General features: G+C 38.7%; 1 protein-coding gene across 1 annotated transcript; it reads right to left on the bottom strand.

The window, feature by feature from the left end:
- Positions 1-244: 244 nt before the first annotated feature.
- Positions 245-1,113, bottom strand: LOC122678129 (bifunctional arginine demethylase and lysyl-hydroxylase JMJD6-like). Its single transcript, XM_043878657.1, has one exon. The coding sequence runs from the start codon at positions 1,064-1,066 to the stop codon at positions 245-247; it is 822 nt and encodes a 273-aa protein (XP_043734592.1). The 5' UTR covers positions 1,067-1,113.
- Positions 1,114-24,884: the final 23,771 nt, after the last annotated feature.

The following is a 24,884-nucleotide window of genomic DNA, read 5'->3' as shown; positions in this document are numbered from 1 at the left end:
TGTGGCTCAGCTGGGAAAGAATCTGCCTGCAATGCAGGATACCTAGGTTCAATCCCTGGGTTGGGAAGATCCCCCTGGAGAAGGGAAAGGCTACCCACTCCAGTATTCCGGCCTGGAGAATCCCATAGACTGTATAGTCTATGGGGTTCCAAAGAGTCGGACACAACGAGCAACTTTCACTTTCTTTCAACATTCTAACCTCCATCCTCTACCTCTTCATTGTTGTTGTTGTTTAGTTGCTAAGTCACCAGCCTCCTGGTACAAAAACAGTCTCTCCTGGTTTTTGTAAGGTTTCCAGGGGTTTGAATTGGGGTGGCCAGGTTGGAAGCTGCATCTGGGGATAGATGATGTTAAACCAGGTAATAGCTTCATCTTTCTGGTTCCCTCCTTCTTCATGGGTCATCTTGATGAGTTCTCTGGGCATGCTGGTAGCGAATAGGCACCAGCGCTTGTGGCCCTGAACTAAGGCGTCCCAGGCACTGGTTCCCAGAGGGTCGATGTGGATTCCTGTTCCAGAGCATGGTGGCTCCATCACAAACCACCTGTCCGGGGCCCTGCGCTTCTCCCTTGCATACTGCAAAAGGTCACTGGTGAAAAACTTGGGCACCTTGCAGTCTTCTAAAAGTTTCCTTCTTTTGGGGTGTTCCCCATTGCTGCTGTCAAAGATGTAAAGGGGGCTGTCATTGTGAGCGCTCTCCATGTACTGGATGTAGTATTCCATCTTCATCTTCACCGAGTACCCGTCCTTATCCTTGTCACACTTGAACTTCTGGTTCTGGTATTTCCTCTTAAGGCACTCCAGAGTCCACTTCTGCACAGACTGGCCTTCTTGGGCATTCAGCAGAACCAAGGGCTTGTATGGTCTTTCATATCGCTCTGCAAATTCTTCCACTGACAGCTGTAAACCGTCTGTCCTTTCCACATTGTCCACCACGGCCTCTAGGTTCGGTGGGAAGCTCTCGCAGTAGTTGCGCTGGGTCCAGTCCAGAGAGTCCTTCCGCTCAGGCTGCGCACTCTGCTTACCTCGGGATGCACTTCTTCTCTTGTGATTCATCCTGCAGGTCATCAGCTGGTTCCGCAACGGCCTCAGCGCAGCTTGCTTCCTGCCACCAATGCGCCCCCTCTCAGGTTCCAGCGGTGGCACTAAAACCTTAATTTATTTTTAATTGAAGGATAATGACTTTATAATATTGTGTTGGTTTTTGCCATATATCAACATGAATCAGCCACAGGAATGAAACTTTTTAACATGGGGTAGAGCAAGGCATCTGAACTGGAGAAATCCTTGTGTTATCTTCTAAATTGGACTTGGGTATACAAATTAGGTGGAGAAGGCAATGGCAACCCACTCCAGTACTCTTGCCTGGAAAATCCCATGGACGGAGGAGCCTGGTAGGCTGCAGTCCATGGGGTCACGAAGAGTCGGACTCGACTGAACGACTTCACTTTCACGCACTGGAGAAGGAAATGGCAACCCACTCCAGTGTTCCTGCCTGGAGAATCCCAGGGACAGCGGAGCCTGGTGGGCTGCCATATATGGGGTCACACAGAGTCGGACACAAGTGAAGCGATTTAACAGCAGCAGCAGCAGCATACAAATTAGGAGCAGATCGTGCTCCCAGCTCCTACTCCCAGCCTCACAAATTTAGACTCTGCTTTCTTCTATTATCTTGAAGTTAGACCAACAGTATAAAAAAAAAATTGGAGGGAGACATGGCAGAACATCCCAAGCCTGAGGTTGCTTTCTCTAGTCCCTCCTTGCAGCTTCTTTCTCACAGAGGACACAGCAGCTTCCATCACTATCCCAAGACAAGTGAGGAGGGAGGTCTGTTGGTTCTGGGGGCTGTATTTAGAAAGGGGAAGCAGGCTTGTATATACCTGACTGGATGCTCACAAAATAGTAGAATTGATGATGCTGCCATCAATTTTTTTTTTTTTTGGGGGGGGGGATGTTGTTATATTTACATGTTCCTAAAGATGGTGCCTATACTTTACCCTGAAATGTCTGATTGAGAGAGGCTTGCTATGGTAACCTGAGCTAACAGGGTAATAGGGGCAATGGAAGTGTGATGGCTAATTTTATGTATCAGTTTGACTAGGCCAAAGAGACACAGATACTTGGTTAAGTGTTATTTCCAGGTGTGTCAGTGAGGGTGTTTCCAGAAGAGATTACCATTGGAGTTAAGTATGCTGAGTAAGCAGACTGTTTTTCAATGTGGGTGGGCATCATTCAGTCTGTTGAAGGCCTGAAAAGACTAAAAAGACAGAGAAAAAGAGAATGTGTGCTCTCTGACTGCTTGAGGCTTGGCATTGGTCTTCTCCTGCCTTTATCCTGGGACTTACATCATTGGTGTCCCAGTTCTCAGGCTTTGGATTTGCACTAGAACTATACCACCAACTTTCCTGGGTCTCCAGCTCGCAGATGGCAGATTGTGGGATTTCACAACTTTCATAATTGTATTAGCTAATTCTTTGTAATAAACCTCTTGAGATATATCTCTTTAACTAGAGTTACTGTGCACTGGAGAAAATGAAATAAGCACTTTTAGGCACTACTGGACACTGACTCTGAACTGACACAAATTCCAGGAAACCCAAAACGTCACTGGGGTCCACCAGTCAGAATAGGGGCTTATACAGATTAGGTGGTCCATTAAGCTTCAACTCAGATCCATCTCAGAAAGGGTATAGTGGGTCACTAAACCTATTCTGTGGTTACTTCTCCATTTCCAGAACACATGCTCAACAGTTGGCAGAATCCCCACATTAGTTCCCTGACTTACGGAGTGAGGGCTATTATGGTGGGAAAGGCAAAGTGGAAGCCACTAGAACTGCCTCTTTCTAGGAAAGTAGTAAACCCAAAGCAATACCACGCTGCTGGAGGGATTGCAAAGATCGGTGCCACAACCAAGGACTTGAAGGATGGAGGAGTGGTGAGTCCCAGTACATCCCCATTAAACTCATCTATGTGATCTGTGCAGAAATGTAGATGGGTCTTGGAGAACAAGAGTGGATTATCATAAGCCTAACCAGGAGGTGACTACAATGGCAGCTGCTGTACCAAATGTGGTTTCAATGCTTGATCAAAATAACACATCCCCTGGTGCCTGGTATACAGATATTGCTCTGGCAAATTCTTTTTTCTTGATAACTGTTAGTCAAGACCATGAGAAGTAGTTTGCTTTCAGCTGACAAGGCAAGCAATGCAGTTTCACAGTCCTAATACAGAGATATATCAACTCACCAGCCCTACTTCATAATTTAGTTTGCAGGGATCTTGATTACTTTTTCTTTCTATTATATATTACACTGCTCCATTACATGGATGTTATTATTGAAAGTTTGTTTTATAATGATAGTAAGGATTTTCTCAGCAATGTGTTTATCATATGATAGTCAAATGGACTGTGTATTCATCATCTGTGGAAAAAAAGCCTGTTTTCATGTTTATGCATGAAGCTTTAGAAACCATGGAAGTAATATAAGCTCTAAAGACCTAGATGGGACTCATGGTAAGGAATCTGCCTGCTAAGACAGAAAGAGACATAAGATACACAGGTTTGATCCCTGGGTCAGGAAGATCCCCTGAAAGAGGAAAATGGCAACCCACTCCAGTATTCTTGCCTGAAAAATTCCATGGACAAGAGGAGCCTGGCGGGCTACAGTCCACAGGCTGCAGAGTTAGACATGACTTAGCGACTAAACACACACACACACACACACACACACACACACACACACACACACAGACCCCATGCACCCTCTTGCTTTTTTGCTTCTGCTGACCTTAGTCCCTAGGGGGTGGCTACCCTTATTAATATTCTCTTCCACATAGATGTAAATGCATAAGTGGACTTAGGGCTCTTCTTGGGGAGCCACACTATCTTTTTTTCTCTTTGCAAGCACACCTTGGAGTATAGGTTCCAAAATTTAGAGCTGGGGACCAGGGGAGAGAGAGAGCCTCCATTCAAGACTTGAGCCTGAGCAACAGTAGCTAACTCAGAATTTATGGGAAAGTCCTATACTGGGAGTTTTCAGACATTGACTTAACCAATGAATGATTCCCATTCTGTCACTTTTCCTTACTTCTGAGTCTAGGATAAGGTCAGTCATGAACAGGCCCAAGGAAATTTCAGAAGGAAGATCTATATTAAAGTGCCAGGCTAGTACTATCCTACAAGATTTACCACTCATTCCCCCAAATGAGATCTCCCCACAATCTTGGGGATTGCATTCCATTTAAAAATTTCCATTTAAAAATTTCTTTCCATAGCTGGATTTTTTCAAATATTAATAGTAGAAAGGCAAAAATTAGAGAAATTTTTATATGTACAAAGATATATGTATAAAGTAAACTTGAGATTTAATACTTGAGGAATGTGGTAATAGTTTCTGACTCCTGTGCTATTTGACAGAGAAACCAAATCTCTCTTTATAACCCAATATCAGTAGTTATTGTATAAGTGATGGAAAGGGGTCTAGTTAAAAGGAAAAGAGTAGGCAATAAGCAAAAGAGGTGAAAGCTGAGTGGAAGGTGAAAAGTTTTTCTTACAGGAAAGACAGGAGTGAGCAGAAGGGGCAGAGACCCTTGTATTGGCATGGACTTCCATTAATGATAAATCACTGCTCAATTATTTCTAGTAAATTCTTGTAATTCTTTTTCAACTTACAGGTCATTCACTCTGATTTATATCAAATTGAATTCAGCTCTTGCTTAATGAAAAAAAGCCAGCACAGATCATTATCCAGTGAAATAATATCTCAACAGGTCTGCTTGAGGCCCTCTTGATTCTCATTGAAAATTTTGCTTCTCCATTCTTTCTGAAAGAAAGTTATACTTAAAGTCCTCACACATTGTCATATTTAATGGGTTCCCTCCTTTGTCCATCAATCATGGGGCTTCTAGACCACTGAATTCTCTAGAACTTTAAACATTTGACATTCAGCTGTATATTAATTGGGTATCTACTATTCTCCAGACACTATTCTAGATGCAGGAGGTGCAGTAATGGAGATAACAGACATGTCCCTTGCTCTCATGGATTGTAGATTCTAGAGGAAGGGGAAGTTAACTATTCAGTCAATAAGTAAACAAATAGGATATTATTCAGATAACAATAAATGCTATACTACTTTATATTGGGCAGTCAGGGAATGACTTGAGACAAGGATGATGTGAAGGAGCAAATATGAAGATTTTGGAACAGAGAATTACAAGCAGAAAGAACAAAAAATGCCAAGTGCTAAGGTGGGAATAAGCTTGGTAAGTTCAAGGAAGAGAAAGACTAGTGTGATTGGAGCAAGGTGAGCAAAGCAGAGACAAGTGGTACAGGTGTCCAGAGGACAGTTCATGCAGGGAGTGTAGGTCAAGGAAGGAGCTGGAATTTCATTTTACATATATAGGGAACAGAATTGTCTAGAGTAGGATTCATAAGAACTTCATCACAGAAAAAGTCAAATGAAGAAGAAATACAACAGCTGGCAAAGTTATTTCCTTTCTGGTTGAACTTTTCTTTTTGCTTAGATAGCAAAATAGCTATCTAAACAAAGAGCTTATTGTATCTAGTATCAATTATGAAATAATCTGCTGAGAAAGAATTCTTAAACAAGATTTAAAAATACATAAAAATAAAGATTTCTGCCCAAAGAATTTTATTGACATTAATTATATAATAATATTAATATTCAACGAATGAGAATTTTTCAACATATATTTTTACCCTAACAAAGAGAATTTCCTTGTGTAATTATTAAAATATATTCATGAAAAATATATTCTTAAATAAAATCACAAGAATTCCTCATATTCCAGAATACATTCTTTTTATTCTTTTATTTTATGATCCTTAATCTTTTCCTTTATCTGCCCTTCATAGTAGCAAGAGATGGGGTAAAGAAAACAAAACATTATTTTAAATGCTGTTAGGCAGCAAATAGTTTTCAAAACACTTTAAATAGTATTACACAGTTAAAGAGGTAAATTTATTCAAATGATGATTTAATGAATTGATAATTTGGCCTACTGGCCATTTGCTCTTGTTGAACTGGCATTCTACATACTGTTAGTGAATTAGCTGAGGCCAATGAGAGAGGTCAAAATTCATGGGAGCCAGAAGACTGTAGTTTGAACACAAACATCTAATTTTGCTCTCTCCTCTAAACCCTGCAAAAACTACAACAGAGTTTTTTTCTTTTAAAAAGACACAGACCTACAGAATAAACAAAAAATAAAACACCAGGAACAATATATTTTGGAAACTGACAGTATACAGATGTGTGGTATCTGATTTTGCAGAGTTAAGAAATATAAATTCCAGATTAGTAGCTAGGCAGGGGCATGGGACTGAGAATAAACTGATGTGTAATGTAAAATCGTCTGGAACTGGGAACAAAAGGTAGAACTGGTTGAAAGCTATTTTAAAACCTTTTCAATCCTTTCATCCCTTTCCCCACTGCATGCCGGGTGGACCATCTCTCACACACCATGGCAGTAAATTGGGAGACTATTCTTTGGAGAGAAGTAGTCCTTTGGTCTCAGACATACTACATCTACTTGAAAGAATTACTATTATACCTGAAATAGGGGGATTAAGGAACATAAGCTTCCTAAATAAGATGCCCAGATCTCTTTCCTCACTTAACTCCTAGATGCTAGCAGTTAGGTCTTAAGTCTCCAGGTAGAAGACTGGAAGAGTCTTCTCTGAGGAATCAGATTAACCTAAGAGGGAAGGCCTAAACATATTGACATTAGGGCTTTTTAATCAAGTGTTAGTTACTCAGTAGTGTCCAATGCTTTGTGACCTTATGGATTGTAGCCCACTGATCCTCTGTCATGGAATTCTCCAGGCAAGAATACTGGAGTGGGTTGCCATTCCCTTCTCCAAGGGATCTTCCCAACCCATGGATTGAATCTGGGGTCCCTGCATTACAGGCAGACTCTACCATCTGAGCTACCAGGGAAGCCCTTCCTAACCAAAGACCCAACCAAATTAAACAATAAAAAAGCTCAAAGTTGACAAGTTCAACCAAAGTACTTGAAATTTCATCCATATTTTAGTCTTCTTCTACTTTAAATATGGACAGGCAACAAAGTATTACCAGGCAAATGGGGAAAACGTTCAAAAAGATGAAGACCAAATCAAGCTAATAGAATAAAAGGGCAATGTGGAGAAACACGCAATATGCAGAGAGAAGAAAATAAAACGTCAACACCTAAAGAGATGAAATGCATCTGGGAAGAAAGTATAAAAAGGAATATTTAGAAAACAAAGAAAGGACTGTTAGAATTAAATATAACATAAATAAAAATTTCAATAGAAGAATTAGAAAATAAAGTTAAAGGTATCTCCCAGGAAATAAGGCAAAGAATAAAAAAGGCTATCATGTGGAAAAACCCATCACCATGATAATTTAAGAGGTTTTTTCTTAGAACTGAATAATTTCTTACACTGCATGAATTTTCAGATTGAAGGGCTCAAAATGCTTATATGATAAAGAAAATTAAAAAAAAAGAACACTGAATTACACTACTGGAGAATTATAGTACACTGGGACAAGAAAATTCCATCAAGCTTCCAGATAGACAAAAAGAAATATAGAAGAATACAAAGATAGATAAAAGTAATAAGATAAAAAGAATTATAAGTCAAAAATGGTTTTGTACTTCTCAAGAGTAACTCCAGAATCTAGAAAACAATGGGTAAATACCAAGGGAAAAAAGGATTTCCAACCTAGAATACTATACCCACTGAAACTACAAATTAAATGTGAGAGTAGAATAAACACATTTTTAACATGCAAGTTATTATGTTTATCTTCCTTGTACTTTTTCTCAGAAGACACTAGAGGACAGTTTACTCCAAAAAAAAAAAAAAAAAAGAGAGAGAGAGAGAATAAACTAAGAGGATGATATGGGATGCAGAAGACATCTGGAGACAGAGAGATGAAAGAAATCCCCTATGATGAAAAATACTCTAAGATGAGAATTATGTACCAGATTGGAGCAGTGCAACTCAAAAAATACATATTAAGGGCTGTCATGCCTTTTGCTGTCATTATTCCATTTTTAATCTTCATAAGTGTATTCCACCAAAAAAGATGAAGGCAAGGATTCCCAGAAAATAGGGAATCCAAATCAGAAGAAAGCCAAAGGGAATTCCGAGGATGGCAGTGAAGGAAGTCCTGGGATCATTATTGCAGAGCAGGACCGAAAAGCAATCAGGGCAGAATGAATCTCTTAGAAGAGCCTGTCTGTTTATCTGTCTCTCTTTCTCAGTACTCCATAACCACACATGTGCACATTCACACACAAACACACACACACTCACATTGGAATTAATATATTAGCTGGTGAAATTGCTCTTATGGGAAATTATAGTGAGAGATTATTGGAAGATATGAGAAGAAATAGCAATTAGTAAAAGAAAAATTATGTAAAAACTGTGAAAAAAATCAAAGCAATTATTAACTTTAGGGAAAGATGTAAGAGTATAATCCAAGTACATTACAATAATATGATAGAACTATCAGGACAGATAATAATTATGTAAATACTTAATATTGACTTAATAAGTAAACTATACCATAACTCTACTGGGAGGATAGGGGAAAAAAAGCCAAAGAAGATGGAAGAACATGAGAGCTAAATCCTTTCTACTATTTCTGTCCACCATATTCGGACCTCAAAGGACAATGTCAAAAATAAATGAAGTACCAAGATTAGAAATTTGGAGATAAGTAAGTGGAGATGTATAAAAGCTGGAAGACACAGCTAGAAAAGAAGTCAGAAGTTGTTGCCTTTGAGGAGGAAGAGTTGGGGAAGCAAAGAGGAGTAGAGTAGAGAGTCACTATTTTTATACTAAGTCTTTCAGAACTATTTGATAACTGTTAATACTTCAGTTTAGTTCAGTTCAGTCGCTCAGTCATGTCCAACTCTTTGTGATCCCATGGACTGCAGCACGCCAGGCCTCACTGTCCATCAGCAACTCCTGGAGTTTACTCAAACTCATGTCCATTGAGTCAGTGATGGCATCCAACCATCCTCAGCCTCTGTTGTCCCCTTCTCCTCCTGCCTTCAATCTTTCCCAGCATCAGGGTCTTTTCAAATGAGTCAGTTCTTTGCATCAGGTGGCCAAAGTATTGGAGTTTCAGCTTCAGCATCCGTCCTTCCAATGAATATTCAGGACTGATTTCCTTCAGGATGGACTGGGTGGGTCCCCTTGCTGTCTTTATACTTAGTGCATGTATTATGTTAATCAAAATCAAAAGTAATTTTTAAAATCCCTGGGTTCCAAGAGAGGCCATAACACCTGATTTTGGCCTGCATGTAAATTAGATATTCACTCTGAATATCCAGGTTGATCTCCCCTTGCAAATGCCCACAGCTTACACTCCCCTCCTTGTATCCCAAAAATGCACAATGAAGTCTTATGGACATAAAATATGAGGGGGCAAACTACAGCCCTTAGGAAAACTGGCCTGCCACCTGTTTTAGTATGACTTATGAGGTAAGAATGGCTTTTACAATTTTAAGTGGTTGAAACAAATCAAGAAGACTATTTTGTGACATAAAATTATATGAAATTCACATTTTAGTGCTCATGCTTATTTCTTTACATTTTTTCTATGCCTTTCATTTTTTTTTTTTTTTTTGCTACTACTAGAGCTAAGTAGTTGTGACAGTGACTGTGGCCAGCAAAGCAAAGGATATTTGCTATCTAGCCCTCTATAGAAAAGGTTTGCCTACTCATGACCTAGAATCTTAGTATCACAGGATGGGTACACATAGGACCATCCCTCCTCTTTTAATACTCATCTGAAGTCATATTCCAGAAATGCATGTACATATAAGCAAACACATACTCTAAACTACCAAAAATCCTCTCCTTTAGTTTCACCACTGAAGTTTTTTGTCAAATTTCATCATAGAAATTTCATGGCAGTCCCCTTTCCCAACACTATGATTTTGGAATCATTAACTTATAATCGGTCATCTTCTCAATTCAGAACAAAAAACACTGAGGACCTGATGGAAAGAAAAGTAGTGATGCCATATTTCAGTCTAGTATTACTGACAGTAGGAAGAGGGGGAAACTAGGAAGGTAGATGTTCCAGAAAAGAAGAAAGTAATTAGAAATAATCTGATTTTTTTCCATTACAGTAGTGTCTATCTCCCCAAAGATGGTGTTACTAGCAAGTCTAGGAAAATGAAAACAGAAAACTATTTTTTTTTTATCGTTAATTTGAAGTCTAGATCCATTCTCTATAAAATTGATTCTAGAAAGTTAGGGTGGTTCCAATCTGAATATGCTCCTCAGAAAGTGAGATTTAAAATTTTGGGTGGGGACAAAGGATAGAGGTCATAAACAGTTCTCTGTCCTGTGAGTCTACATCGAGCTTAAACTTCAGAAACTTTCATTCACTTACCTGGGCCTTCCCTGTTCCTTTAATCTGGGATACAGATGTTGCGACTTCTCTTCTCAGGGCATTTTTCAGGTTATGATTCAGTTTTTGCTACTGGGGAACTCAGTAACACCAACTCCACCAAAAGAACTCCCTAGTCCTATTTCTGAATTGTGGCTTGAACATCATTCCTTGTTGCTGTAGTATTCAGGGTTCAGGTTTCTTGAAAAACTGGCTGAAATTTTGCATGGAATAAGAGAAGGAGAAAGAGAAAATAAATTTCTGTTTTCAGAGGTTGTTAAGGAGAGTAAAGAAATTTCCAAAATATTCTGGCCTAAAGCTTGAGCTAGGATCTACTGAGATATAGAAAAATGAGTTAGAAGGACCTCCCTATCTCTACTCTACTTTGTTGCCTGAATGATACCTTTAGGTTCACTCATTTCTATCATGACCTCTGATGTGCTTCAATAGTTAATAACTCCAAGCAAAGAGATAAATCAATACTGGGGACTAATGGGCATCAGGAAAAAATCACTAACCTTTTCTCTTAAAAGATCAGAAGCCCAAAAGAAACAGAAATCTTCATAACACAAAGGAGGGTACTGGCTCAAACATAAACACCTTCCTCACTGCTCATAGTTTTCCTTTCTTGCAGAAAATTCTCTAAAACATTTACAACTATCTACATGGTATATTTGTGTGTGTCCTTACAGAAAACAAAGAGACAATGAGCGCCATTCCTTCTCTCCCACTCTGCCTTTCTAGCCTCCTTCCCTCCCTCCTTGATCATGTGAGTGCCCCATCTCACATACCGTGTCAGCTTCTAGGACTCTTTCTATAAGTTTTCTCTTACATCACAGTCACAATTCTTCACTACATTTTGGATGCTGCTACTGAATTGAGGACAAGATATTCTTGGGCAAAATCTGTTCCTTAGTGCGGTTCTGACCTCAACGCCTTAAGGCATAGCTGCCAGAATTGAGCCAAAACTAATTCAAAGAAGCTATGGCAGGAAACATTAGGGCCAAAAGAGTTCCCACTTAGGTTGAACTTCTGATTCCATCAGGCAATGTTCCTGAGTTTAACTGCAGGGTACCCTTCTGGCTCCAAGACTAGCCCTAAAAACATCACCTAGCTCAGAGAACAACTTCAGGTCAGGGGAAAGCCAGCTTCTAAGAAAAGAGATACAGACTTCAGAAGTGTGGACTTGTGATAGATACACTATCTGGAAATTAAACACTATCTCAGTCTATGTGATGGCATTCCAAATTTCTTCTACACCATTCCCTCAGGGAGAAAGATCTTCTTCCAGAACTTCCTCTAAATGCTTTATTTGTGTATCTTGCTTTTCTAGTTCTTCAACTATAATTCAGGGACATTTGGGGACCAGAGAGAAGGCAAGTTCAAAAGCCCTTGAAATCAACATGCTTTCCATCATGTCAGTGCTTTATTCTGAGAAAAATCTTATTTATGAGCTTCCCCCCCCCCCCAATGATATCTACCACAGTCTCATGAAGTATTCAGTTCAGTTCAGTCACTCAGTCATGTCCAACTCTTTGTGCCAGCATGGACAGCAGCACACCAGGCTTCCCTGTCCATCACCAGTTCCGGAGATTGTTCAAACTCATGTGCATCAAGTTGGTGATGCTATCCAACATCTCATCCTCTGTCGTCCCCTTCTCTGCTTGTCTTCAATTTTTCCCAGCATCAGGGTCTTTTCCAATGAGTCAGTTCTTCTCATCAGGTGGCCAAAATATTGGAGCTTCAGCTTCAGCATCAGTACTTCCAATGAATATTCAGGACTGATTTCCTTTAGGATTTACTGGTTTGATCTCCTTATAGTCCAAGGGACTCTCAAGAGTCTTCTCCAACACCACAGTTCAAACGCATCAATTCTTCGGTGCTCAACTTTATTTATGGTCCAACTTTCACATCCATACATGACTACTGGAAAAACCATAGCGTTGACTAGATGGACCTCTGTCAGCAAACAATGTCTCTGCTTTTTAATATGCTGTTTAGGTTGGTCATAACTTTTCTTCCAAGGAGCAAACGTCTTTTAATTTCATGGCTGCAGTCACCATCTGCAGTGATTTTGGAGCCCCAAAAAATAAAGTCTGTCACTGTTTCCATTGTTTCCCCATCTCTTTGCCATGAAGTGATGGGATTGGATGCCGTGATCTTAGTTTTCTGAATGTTGAGTATTAAGCCAGGTTTTTCACTTTCCTCTTTCACTTTCATCAAGAGGCTCTTTAGTTCCTCTTTGCTTTTTGCCATAGAGGTGGTGTCATCTGCATATCTGAGGTTACTGATATTTATTCTGGCAATCTTGATTCCATCTTGTGATTTATCCAGTCTGGCATTTCACATGGTGTACTCTGGATGGAAGTTAAATAAACAGGGTGACAATATACAGCCTTGATGTACTCCTTTCCCAACTTGTAACCAGTCCATTTTTCCATGTCTGGTTCTAACCGTTGTTTCTTGACCTGCATACAGATTTCTCAGGAGGCAGGTAAGATGGTTTGGTATTCCCATCTCTAGGACTTTTCACAGTTTGTTGTGATCCACACAGTTAAAGGCTTTGGCATAGTCATTAAACCAGAAGTAGATGTTTTTCTGGAACTCTCTTGCTTTTTTGATGATCCAAGGGATGTTGGAAATTTGATCTATTGTTCCTCTGCCTTTTCTAAATCCAGCTTGAACATCTGGAAGTTCTCAGTTCACATACGGTTGAAGCCTTGCATGGAGAATTTTGAGCATGACTTTGCTAGTGTGAGAAATGAGTGCAATTGTGTGGTAGTTTGAACATTCTTTAGCATTATCTTTCTTTGGGATTGGAGTGAAAACTGACCTTTTCAGTCATGTGGCCACTGCTGAATTTTCCAAATTTGCTGGCATATTGAGTGCAGCACTTTCACAGCTTCATCTTTTAGGATTTGAAATAGCTCAATTGGAATTCCATCACCTCTATTAGCTTTGTTCATAGTGATGCTTCCTAAGGCCCACTTGAGTTCACATTCCAGCATGTCTGGCTCTAGGTGACTGATCATACCATCATGGTTATCTGGGTCATGAAGATCTTTTTTGCATAGTTCTTCTGTGTATTCTTGCCATCTGTTCTTGATATCTTCTGCTTCTGTTAGGTCCATACCATTTCTGTCCTTTATTGTGCCCATCTTTGCATGAAATGTTCCCTTGGTATCTCTAATTTTCTTGAAGAGATCTCTAATCTTTCCCATTCTATTGTTTTCTTCTATTTTTTTTCCTTGATCACTGGGGAAGGCTTTCTTATCTCTTCTTGCTATTCTTTGGAATCTGCATTCAGATGGGTATATCTTTCCTTTTCTTCTTAGCCTTTAGCTTCTCTTCTTTTCTCAGCTATTTGTAAGGCCTCCTCAGACCACCATTTTGCCTTTTTGAATTTCTCTTTCTTGGGGATGGTCTTGATCACTGCCTCCTGTACAATGTCACAAACCTCCATCCATAGTTCTACAGGCACTCTATCAGATCTAATCCCTTGAATCTATTTGTCACATCCACTGTATAATTGTAAGGGATTTGATTTAGGTCATACCTGAATGATATAGTGGTTTTCCCTACTTTCTTCAATTTAAGTCTGAATTTTGCAATAAGGTGTTCATGATTTTAGTCAGTCAGCTCCTGGTCTTGTTTTTGCTGACTGTATACAGCTTATCCCTCTTTGGCTACAAAGAATATAATCAATCTGATTTCAGTATTGATCATCTGTGATATCCATGTGTAGAGTATTAGTACAAAGTATTAGTATACTTATTTAATATATGAGATAACTCAGAGAAGTAACTTGATTATGTCAGATTTAATGACAAGAGTTGGGACTTAGGCTTCCCAGGTGGCTCAGTAAAGAATTTGCCTGTAATGCAGGAGACACCAGTTCCATCCCTGGGTCAGGAAGATCCCCTGGAGGAGAGTATGGCAACCCACTCCAGTATTCTTGCCTGGAGAATCCCATAGACAGAGGAGCCTGGCAGGTTACAGTCCATAGGATTGCAAAGTTGGACATGACTGAAGTGATGGAGTGTGCATGCACGCACTGGGACTTGAATCTAGGTTTTCTAAGGCCAAAGCCTCCATTCTTTCCTTTTTCCATGTTGGGGATCATCACTCAATTAGAAATTCAACTTCTAAAGTTATCTAGGAAGGAAAGAATTAATTCCTCTAACTACATCATTTCAGAGGTTAGTTTTGAATTTATAATAATAATGATTAGGAGAAGACATGAAATGGAAAAAATAATACAGCTCAGGCTGGACTGTATGATACAACTGAGTATGTCCACTTTACCAATTTCATGGGTCCCAGGCTTTTTGTCATTGCAAATTCAGTTAATCCTCCTGCCCTGAAGCTCAAAGGAAGGATAAGTTCTCTGTGTAACTAAGCTACACAACATATTCCATAGGAGGAGACTTCCATTTGTCTAGGCAGAAAAACCAGATTCTAACAACACCTTTCCCTGACACTGCCTGCCTGGCCTTTATCCACTCTCAGAGATGTGAGAAACTCATCTACATACTTCCTTGGCTCGCTTAGAGGTAAATTATTGGAGGGAAAGCCCTAGATACTAGTTTCAATGCTTTTGCTATATAGTTGTAGAACCCTGGGTGGGGTCTTTTTCTCCTCAGTTTTCTTATCTGTGAAATTAGACAACTGGTCAAGACCTATTGTCAGGAGTCAAGCAATAGACAAGGAAAGAGCCATAGAGCCTCTGACCCAGACCACATATTCCTCCCTTCCAAGTCCCTAACCCATAGTGGGTAATTTTATTCTCAGAGCCCTTTACCATGTTAGATTCAACAAACACCATTATTTACTAGCTTCTTTGTGCCAACACTGTGCTGAGCATCTTCACATATCTGGGATTTTCCAGTTGGTACTCTCAGGAAGAAAGAAAACTAAACACATTCTCCACTTCCCCACCCTAATGCTTAGGTGAAAAAAATAAAAGTCCTAGTGAGATTTTGGAGCACTTGGCAGTTTTAAGGAAAGACACGGAAGAAGAGTAGGGTCTGTTCTTCAGATGGGTGAAATTTAGGAGGCTGCCAAGTTCTACTCCAGATTGTCTATAGGTATCCTTTTACCCATTTCTTATTCTTCTATGTCTCAATAATAAGAAATACAATGACCCTTTTTTCCTTCAGAGGCAAAGGACCACATCCTGAGGCTTAAAGAGTCTCTCAGGACCCAACTTAAGACTCAGGATACAGAAGGCCCAGAGACTACACTTGCCAGAAACCACTGCTCTGCTTCCTGTTTTGAAATAACCTTGCGGGTAGGGGGTGGTAGGGTGTGGTGGGGTGGGGTGGGGTGGATTGGGGGTGGTGCATGTTCCGAAACTTTAGCAACAGATTCTCCTCCCTGCCCTGTCTCTCTACACCCTGCATGGGAGTATTGACGTTTGACCCACCCAGCCTTCAGAGTATGGGAAAGGGTGAGCAACAAGATCAGAGCTTTTGGCTTTTACCCACTCCAGGTGCCCAGTCTTTCTCTGCCTCCTCTGGTAGTAGCCCCTGGACCCTACATGGTTTCTCTTTTTGATGCCAGCTTTCCCCTGGTGGCTCAGAGGTTAAAGCGTCTGCCTGCAAGGCGGGAGACCTGGGTTTGGTCCCTGGGTCGGGAAGATTCCCTGGAGAAGGAAATGGCAACCCACTCCAGTATTCTTGCCTGGAGAATCCCATGGACAGAGGAGCCTGATGGGCTACAGTCCACGGGGTCGCAAAGAGTCGGAAACGACTGAGCGACTTCACTTTCACTTTCCTTTGAGGACAGGAGTCATGCATGCACGCATCCCCTCAGCCTTAGGACAAGAAGGAGGAGCCAAAGCCCCACAAAAGAGGCTTTGGCAAATCTTCATGGAAATTATACCTGCAGCTTGCATAATTTTAGTTTTAAGTGTAGTAGGTGGGAAGAAAATTGTTAAGGAACTTGAGAGAGGCAGTCAATTTCTTATTCAATTGTAATGCACAAGTGCAGTTGCAGGCCCCAAAGGCCAGCCCCATTACCAAGGCAATAAAAATAGCCCAGGGACAAAAATTCCTGCTTTCTTTCATTCTCAGATAAAGGAACACTGGTAAAGGCCCATCATATAAGATCTGGCACCTGTTCTCTAGGAGAGGATGTAAAGAGGACAGTCAGCCAGTCAATAAATATTTATTAAACTCCTATGTTGGCAACATATTAGACAGGGAGGTAAAACAATAAATAAAATGCTGCCTTTGCTCTCCAGCAAACTATTCTAAGACAGTTATTGTGATGATTATTGTGATATGTGGTATGGGAACAAAATGCAAAGACTCCTAACTCAGACCACTGAAATGGAGGGAGAGAGAGTCAAGGAAAGCCACCCAAAGATAAATACTCATGAATTAAATGAAATAAATACAAAAACCAAGTACAAAAACAAAAACAAAAACAAAAGGAAAGCTGCCCAGAGAAAGTGATGGGTTTGAATTAAGTCCTGAAGTGGTCAAGGTTTGGAAAGAACTTCAATCCTCATTATCTGTACAGAACATTGAAGTCCGGATGGATTAAAGACCTAAATATTAAAAAAAAAAAGTATTAAAAGAAAATATAGAATCCTATTTTTATGATCTAAGGCAGGGAAACAAAGCAGAAACATCACTTTGCCTACAAAGGTCTGGATAGTCAAAATATGAGTTTTCCACTAGTCATGTATGGTTGTGAGAGTTGGATCACAAAGAAGGTTGAGCATGGAAGAATTGATGCTTTTGAATTGTGGTGTTAGAGAAGACTCTTGAAAGTCCTTTGGACTGCAAGGAGATCAAACCAGTCAATCCTAAAGGAAATCAACCCTAAATATTCATTGGAAGGACTGATGCTGAAGCTGAAGCTCTAATAATTTGGCCCCCTGATGCAAAGAGCTGACTCATTGGAAAAGACCCTGACGCTGGGAAGGATTGAAGGCAAAAGGAGAAAGGGGCAGCAGAGAATGAGATGTTTAGATAGCCTCACTGATTCAATGTACATGAGTTTGAGCCAGCTCCGGGAGTTGGTGAAGGACAGGGAAGCCTGGCGTGCTGTAGTCCACAGGGTTGCAAAGAGTCTGACATGATTTAGAGACTGAACAACAATAATAACAGAAGATACCATAAACAAGGTTAAGAGAGAAAAGAAAAATGAGGAAAAAAATCTGTGTCATGCTTGAGAGCAATCAACATCCAGATGTCTGTGCCCACCAGCCAAAAGTACCGGGAAGCACAACAATAGGCAGACAAAGTTGGATCTAATACTTGCTGCCAACAAGGAAGACTGCACACCATGGGGAACCTCTAGGATATTTCAGTAAGAGGGGATTGTTTTGTGATTTGGGCTTGTGTTTGGGTTGGGGAGAATTTGTCAGAAATCAGGGCAATCCTACAATTGGATATCTTAATTTTTATCTAGGAGGTGAGAAAAAATGAAAGGAGCTAAAACTATAGTTGGTAAAGCAGGAGCAGGCCCTCCTGTTCCCTGGGAGAAGAGGATATTTGGTCATTTTTTGTGATATGAACAGTGTTACTGTTTTTATCTGTGCTCAGATGATTTCAGAGCAGTTGTATTTTTGTCCTGCTCCATCAGAATCACAGAGTAACCTTGTCTGATGTTGCTGTTCTCTGTAGCTGTTTTGTTAAGTAGGGAATGCCTGGGCCTAGGTACTAGCTGCAGATGAGCTCTTCTTGACACCTGTTATTTTTGTTTTTTATAGAATTATAAATCAATAACAAAATAATACACAACCTACCAAAACATTAGGGGAGGATAGGAACATGAATTCATAAAAGAAGAAATAAAAATGCAATTTTTTAGGGTCAATTGCACCAACAGGAAAATACAGATTACAACCGTGAAACCCTGTTGGTGTTAAATTGGTTCAGCTTTTATGGAGGACTGGGCTTCCCTGGTGGCTCAGAGGGTAAAGCGTCTGCCTGCAATGCGGGAGACCTGGGTTCGATCCATGGGTCGGGAAGATCCGCTGGAGAAGGAAATGGCAACCCATTCCTGTACTCTTGCCTGGAAAATCCGATGGACGGAGAAGCCTGGTAGGCTACAGTCCATGGGGTCGCAAAGAGTCGGATTCAAATGAGTGACTCTGCTTTCGCTTTATGGAGGACAAGTTGACAATATTTTATATGCATATACCTTTCAAGCAGGAATTTCCGTTTCTTGAAATTCCTTCTAGAGAATTACATGGACAGGTACATAAAGAGGAATATAAAAGGATATTCACTGTAGCTTGTTTATAATAGTAAAAACTGGAAAGCCTAAATAACTGTCAAAAAAGAATAATTAAACTCTGGAATGTTACACAGTAGCTTAAGCTTGATCTTATTTAACCATCTGTTATTTAATAAAAAAACTTGAAAGTCAGTATTTATGTCTCTAAGTAGCAACACAGGAACATAATATGCCATAACTTCAATAAAGAAAGCAGCATTCATAATTATACATCAGTATGATTCTGTTTTTTTTTTTTTTTTAATTCTGAAGGGAAAAAAAAAGATTTAGGAAATGCTCCTAAATCTGAGTATTTAGATAGGAAATTTTTTTCCTTCTTTCTAATTTTCAGTATTTCCAAACTGTGATTAATTAGCACGCATTTCTTTTAGAAATGAATTAAAAAAAATTTTTTTTTTAATGTAGCAGCCTACAGTCTGTCAGCAGGTACTAATCCAGAGTAGATGGTCTGGATAAATCATTGTCAAAAAATAGTTCCTATGCTGAGATAAGTTCTCATGGGAAAACAAGATTTTCCAAAAGTGCCTTGACTCTGTGACCCATTTTAAAATTATATGAGGGCTTTCAAGAGAGTCTTGTTACTCTTATGCACAGATGCTGCCATGTTCCAAATTGATTCAGTGACTTTGGTGACATGTTAATATTGCTTTAAAAGATTTTGTAATGTTTAATTACCAAGCATCAGGCCCTCTTAATTTATCACTGAACCTTACCCAAACTCTTAGTTTTATTCTAATTCTGAGCTTTGACAGAAAGAGTCAAGGATTGGGTGGGATTTCCGGAATGAGGTCAGGGGAAATTGTGTATTTATAGGATATAAATCTATTCATGATAAAATATTCAAAGCTGTTTCTATAGGCTTAACTTTCACTGAAGCTTAATGTTTGTATTTTCACTTTCTTCTGAAATACCTCCTTTTATTAACTCAAAAGCAAAATGCCAAAAATCAAATGTATCATTTCCTCTCAGTATGAACCATTATTTAATAATTAACACAGAACTTTGAGAAGAATATAATCAGACCCCAGGACTCTTTACATTTGGATGAAAGTGTATCCCATGGTTGTAGATTTCATATGAGTGTACCCAAATAATTCCACCATAAGGAAGAAGAGACTGGAAAATGTAACAAGAAGTAAGTCCAAGGAGGTCCAACTGGTAAAGAGAAGTCAGAGCAGGGCTCACACATATTTCAGGGTCATGGTGTGGTAATGGTCAGGCTCCAAGTCAAATTGCCACATAGACTTTGAAGTGGTTTTATAGAGAGGGGTAAGAATGAGGGCTTCAGGGGGTTGGCTGAAGGAGTTCACTATATAACACTGTGATGACAGGTAAACTTGATGGTAGAAAGCTTCTGGGCATATTGAAGAGTTTAGACCCAATTAGAAGATACAAGCAAAGTAATATGACTGGATCCAAAAAGTATTATAACTACATTGCTGGTAGTTACAAGGGTGAGATAAATGGGTAATTTCATTTGGGTAAAAGAATATTGCCATATCCTTGGAAGAATAATAACAGTGATAATAATAAATACAAATAACCAAGCTTTTTGAATGCTTAACATGTTAGAAGGCTATGATAAGTGCTTTATATTTAATCATTTAACCAATATTTACTGAGCACCTAGTACGTGCTAATAGGCACTGTGCTAGCTGAGAACAGGCTAGGCAACAAGTTAGACAAGACTCCTCCTCTCATTGGGCTTATTTTCTAGTATATCTCATGAATTATGTAATGTTTCCAACAATGTCTCACAGGTATTATTAAATCTATTTTATAGATAGGAATCCTGATAAACAGAGAAATTAAATAATTTTCTAAAAATAACATGGCCAGTAAGTGTCAAAGTAGAGAAATAAACCTAGATGGCCTGACTCCAAGGTCACTTTAAAACCTTTATGTTAAGATCATGGTTATTTAATTAAGAGCCATAAAATATTTCTCTCTACATGTGTATCAAGGAGTTCTTCTATTGCTCAAAATGTAGAATTTTTGAGGGCAGAAGAAAGTTCCTAACCACTAACTACTCAAAAGGAAAAATTTTTCTTAGGTCTAAGACCAGTTAGAGAGCCCTCTAACATTTATTTGTGAAAGTGTGAATCTTAGAGTTCAACAACAAGAGCAAAGCAAAATTACCTTTTATAATTTTTGAATTAGAAACATGAAATGAGGTTTTTGTAAGCGAAATGTGGTTAGGAAGAAAAAAAAGACCTACCTTAATATCCAGGAACTGATGTGATACAGCTAAGCTATGTTATCCCTGGATGTAAACAATCTCACAAGTACATCCACTTTAGATAAGATTATTGTACAACCCCGCAAAATACCAAGTATTTCCCTGTCACCTAAATGAGTGACTGCTTCTTCTTTACCATTATAGCTTTATCTTTGCTCTAGTTTGCTCTCCCAATAGATAAAATTTATTGAGATATCTAATCATAGTGTTGCCCCTGCTTTTTGACACCACCAAATCTAGAATATCTGCTTCATTAGACTCTCCACAAAATTATTCAATCAAAGTCTAACTCCCAGGGTGAATTCTTTCTCATATCCTCTTACTGAGACATCACACAGCTTCCCAAGGTGTGTGTTCTTCCTTGCTACAATGAGTAATAGATCCAACTCCCTTAACTGCAGGGTTCCTATAGTCTTTAGTTGAAGAGTACCAACAGCATAAATATAAAAGTAATTGGTGGTAAATTCTGCTAAACATGTAAATGAGCCTATACTACATACAAGGTAATGTATTAGGTTCTACAGTATATTTGTGCCAAGGAGCTTATAATTACTGAGGGACAAAATAAGCACACTAATGAGGTACAAAATGCTTGAATTTTACACAGAAGCAAACTTAGTGATTAAAAAACAACAAAAGGCTATTTAATGTTGAAGGAAATCAGGACAGCTTCATAAGAGGTGTATTTTGAGACTGATCTCAAAGTAGGAGGATTTATACTTTAGTGCTGTTACACTTAAGAAAGCAAATACAGTAGAGCTAAGGTAAAAGATTACTGTATTTGCTTTCCTAAGTGATAACAGCACTGCCTATAAAGCATGAAATGTTCTAGAAATATTAGCCCTATTTATTCCTCAAAATATCTATATTTTGTAGGTGAAATTGAAAGAGGTTAAGTCATTTGTCCAAGGTCACACAGCAAATAAGTGACAGATGTGACTGAAACCCAAGTCTGCCCAACTCCAAAGACTATGCTGTTAACCATTACAAAAGTGCAAGCCAGGCTTTTGGGTAATGGCAGCTCTGTCTTGATGTCCTCCAGTGTTGAACTGACAGCTATAATTTAACCACTTATATACTGGGCTCAGTTAATGTTGTTAAAAAGAAGCAAGCAAGCAGGGGGAAAAAAAACAAAACAAAAAAACAGGCAGAAAAAGAAAGTGGCCAGTGTAGATAAGAATATTATTATTGTTTGGAAGAGTTCTAGATATTTGCAGATATCAGTAACTAAGGTACTTTCTTTTTTTTTTTTTTTTTTAAGGTACTTTCAAAGACAAATATTTCTACCAAATTTACATTAACCTGAGAAAGGTCCATCACAGTTCACCCAGCAGTAATCAATGTCTACTCTGATTTGGAGAGGGCCTTTATGGGAGGACCCTGAGGGAGGGTAGCCAGGGGAACAATTTACTTCTGAAGTAGTAGATATCAACAGAATGACTACAAAATGGTGGTCCATGAGACACAAAAGAATTATGTGTTTTATTCTACATCTCTACTAAGACTACTACCATAATGACTATTTGAAAACAGTAAACATTTGAGTATATGCAGTCAGCTTAATTTTGCCTGTTTTAAACTTCATGTTTGGAATCATATAGTATGTATTCATATCTCTTTTTTCACTCTACGTAATGTCTGTGAGATTCACACTAATTGGAGGCTTTTTCCATTGGTATGTAATGTTCCATTGTATAATTCATTAAAAAATTATAATTAATTTAAAAAAATGTATTAGAAAATGTTTAGAAAAATGTATTCAGAAAAATGTATCTGGTTCAAGTGCAGTAAGCATTTATTACACATGATAGAGATCCAAGAATCTGGCCTCAAAGGTCACATAGTTTGTGTTCTGACTCTTGAATTGGGCTTCAGATCCCAAGCATATAAACTGAATTTACTTTTTCTGAACTCCATTTTCACTTCTCATTCCTATTTCAACTCTGGGCTAAAGTGAAGAAACAGATATCAATGGAATTATCCCAGACTCAAGCCAATTAGAATTGATTTAGTACAAGTTTCCATAAACTTATGTCAGCACTAAGCCTGTAGGAAGCCATACTTTTAAAGAATCATAGTATTAGGAAGAACCTTGAAAACCAATCATTTATGGGATGTCAAGCCTGTGGTCTCCAAACCTATAGGAATTCATAAACAATTTTCAATATTTCAAGGGTTTTTTTTTAAAAAGAAGTCACATAGCTACCTAAGTCTGTGAATGCTAAATAAAATCTTGTTTCTTTGCTTTTGGCTGACATACCAACTCAGGGTGGCAATCATGTATATCTTAAGTTAATCAGAAACAAAAATTTCTTTAATTAGTAAGAAATAGAAAACAAACAGTTTTTTAATAAATATGGTATGTACCTTACAAGGCAAAAATCTTTCAAAGCATGAGATCCAAGGAGGATAAACAGAAAGAAGTTACAGTTCTTGATGGTCTCACTGCTGTAGTCCAACCCGCCCATTTTGAGGATACCTAGGCCTGGAGAGGTGAAATTATTTGCCCAAAGCTATTCCCCTAGGGAACACAGTTCAGCAAAGGTATGTAAACAAATGTTTTTAGTATGTTAAAATACACATAACATAAAGTTTACCATCTTAACCATTTTAAGTATACAGCTGAATGGTGTTACGACATTCATTCAGCCATCAGCACCATCCAGCCCCATAACTTTTTCATCTTATAAAACTGAAACTCTCTACCTATTAAACAATAACTCCCTATTCTCTTCTCTTGCTTACCCCTGCAACAACCATTCTAATTTCTGTCTCTATGATTTTGACTACTCTAAGTACCTCATATAAGTGAATCATACAATACTTGTCTTTTTGTTGGACATTTGGATTGCTTCCACACTTAAGCTATTGTGAATAATGCTACTATGATCATGGGTGTATAAATATCTCTTTGAGACCCTGCTTTCAATTCTTTTGGATATATGTACAGAAGTGGAATTGCTGGATTATATGGTAATTCTATTTTTAATCTTTTGAAGAACCATCACACTGTTTTTCACAGCAGCTATATTATCTTATTTTCCCACTAACAGAGTAGAAGGGCTCCAATTTCTCCACATTCTTACCATCATTTGTTTTCTATTTTGTTTTCAGCAGTAGCCATACTAATAGGTGTGAGGTGGTTTCTCGCAGTTTTGATATGCATTTCCCCAGTGATTAGTGATGTTCACAATCTTTTCATGTGCTTATTGGCCATTTGTACATCTTCTATGAAGAAATGTATTCAAATCCTTTGCCAATTTTTGAATCAGGCTGTTTCCTTTTTATTGTTGAATTTTAGGAGCTCTCTGTGTATTCTGGATATTGATCCTTTATCAAATATATGATTTGAACATATTTTCTCCTATTCTCCCATTTTGTGGATTGCCTTCTTACTCTGTGGACAGTTTTCTGATGTACAAATTTTAAACATTTTCATGAAGTCCAGTTTGTCTATTTTTTTCTTTTGTTACCCATCCTTTGATGGCATATCCAAAAAAATCATTACGAAGTCCAATGTCATGAAGCTTTTGTCTTATGTTTTCTTCTAAGAGTTTTATTATTTTGGTCTTACATTTAGGGCCTTGATCCATTTTGAATTAACTTTTGTGCATAATGTTAAGTCAGGGTCCACCCTTATTCTTTTGCATGTAGATATACAGTGTTCCCAGTACTATCTATTAAAAGACTACCCTTCTCTATGCAATGATCTTGGCACGATTTGACTGTATATGGGAGGGTTTATTTCTGGGCTCTCTATTCTGTTCCAGTGGCCTATATGCCTGTCTTTATCAGCACAGATATTTTAAACCATAGGTCAATAGTGTCCTGTGCTTGCTTGTTTAGGTCAAAGAAGAATGTGAAGCTGGTGGCTGGTCTGAAGGTGGATAGGTATGCTTTTTGTAAACTTCAGTAGCCTTCTCTGAGAATGAACAATATCATTCATCATCTTAAGTCAGGGTTCCTCTCC

This window comes from Cervus elaphus, chromosome 3, assembly GCF_910594005.1.
Source record: "Cervus elaphus chromosome 3, mCerEla1.1, whole genome shotgun sequence".
In the NCBI taxonomy this organism is placed as follows: domain Eukaryota; kingdom Metazoa; phylum Chordata; class Mammalia; order Artiodactyla; family Cervidae; genus Cervus; species Cervus elaphus.
This window is presented reverse-complemented; position numbering and strand designations above follow the sequence as displayed.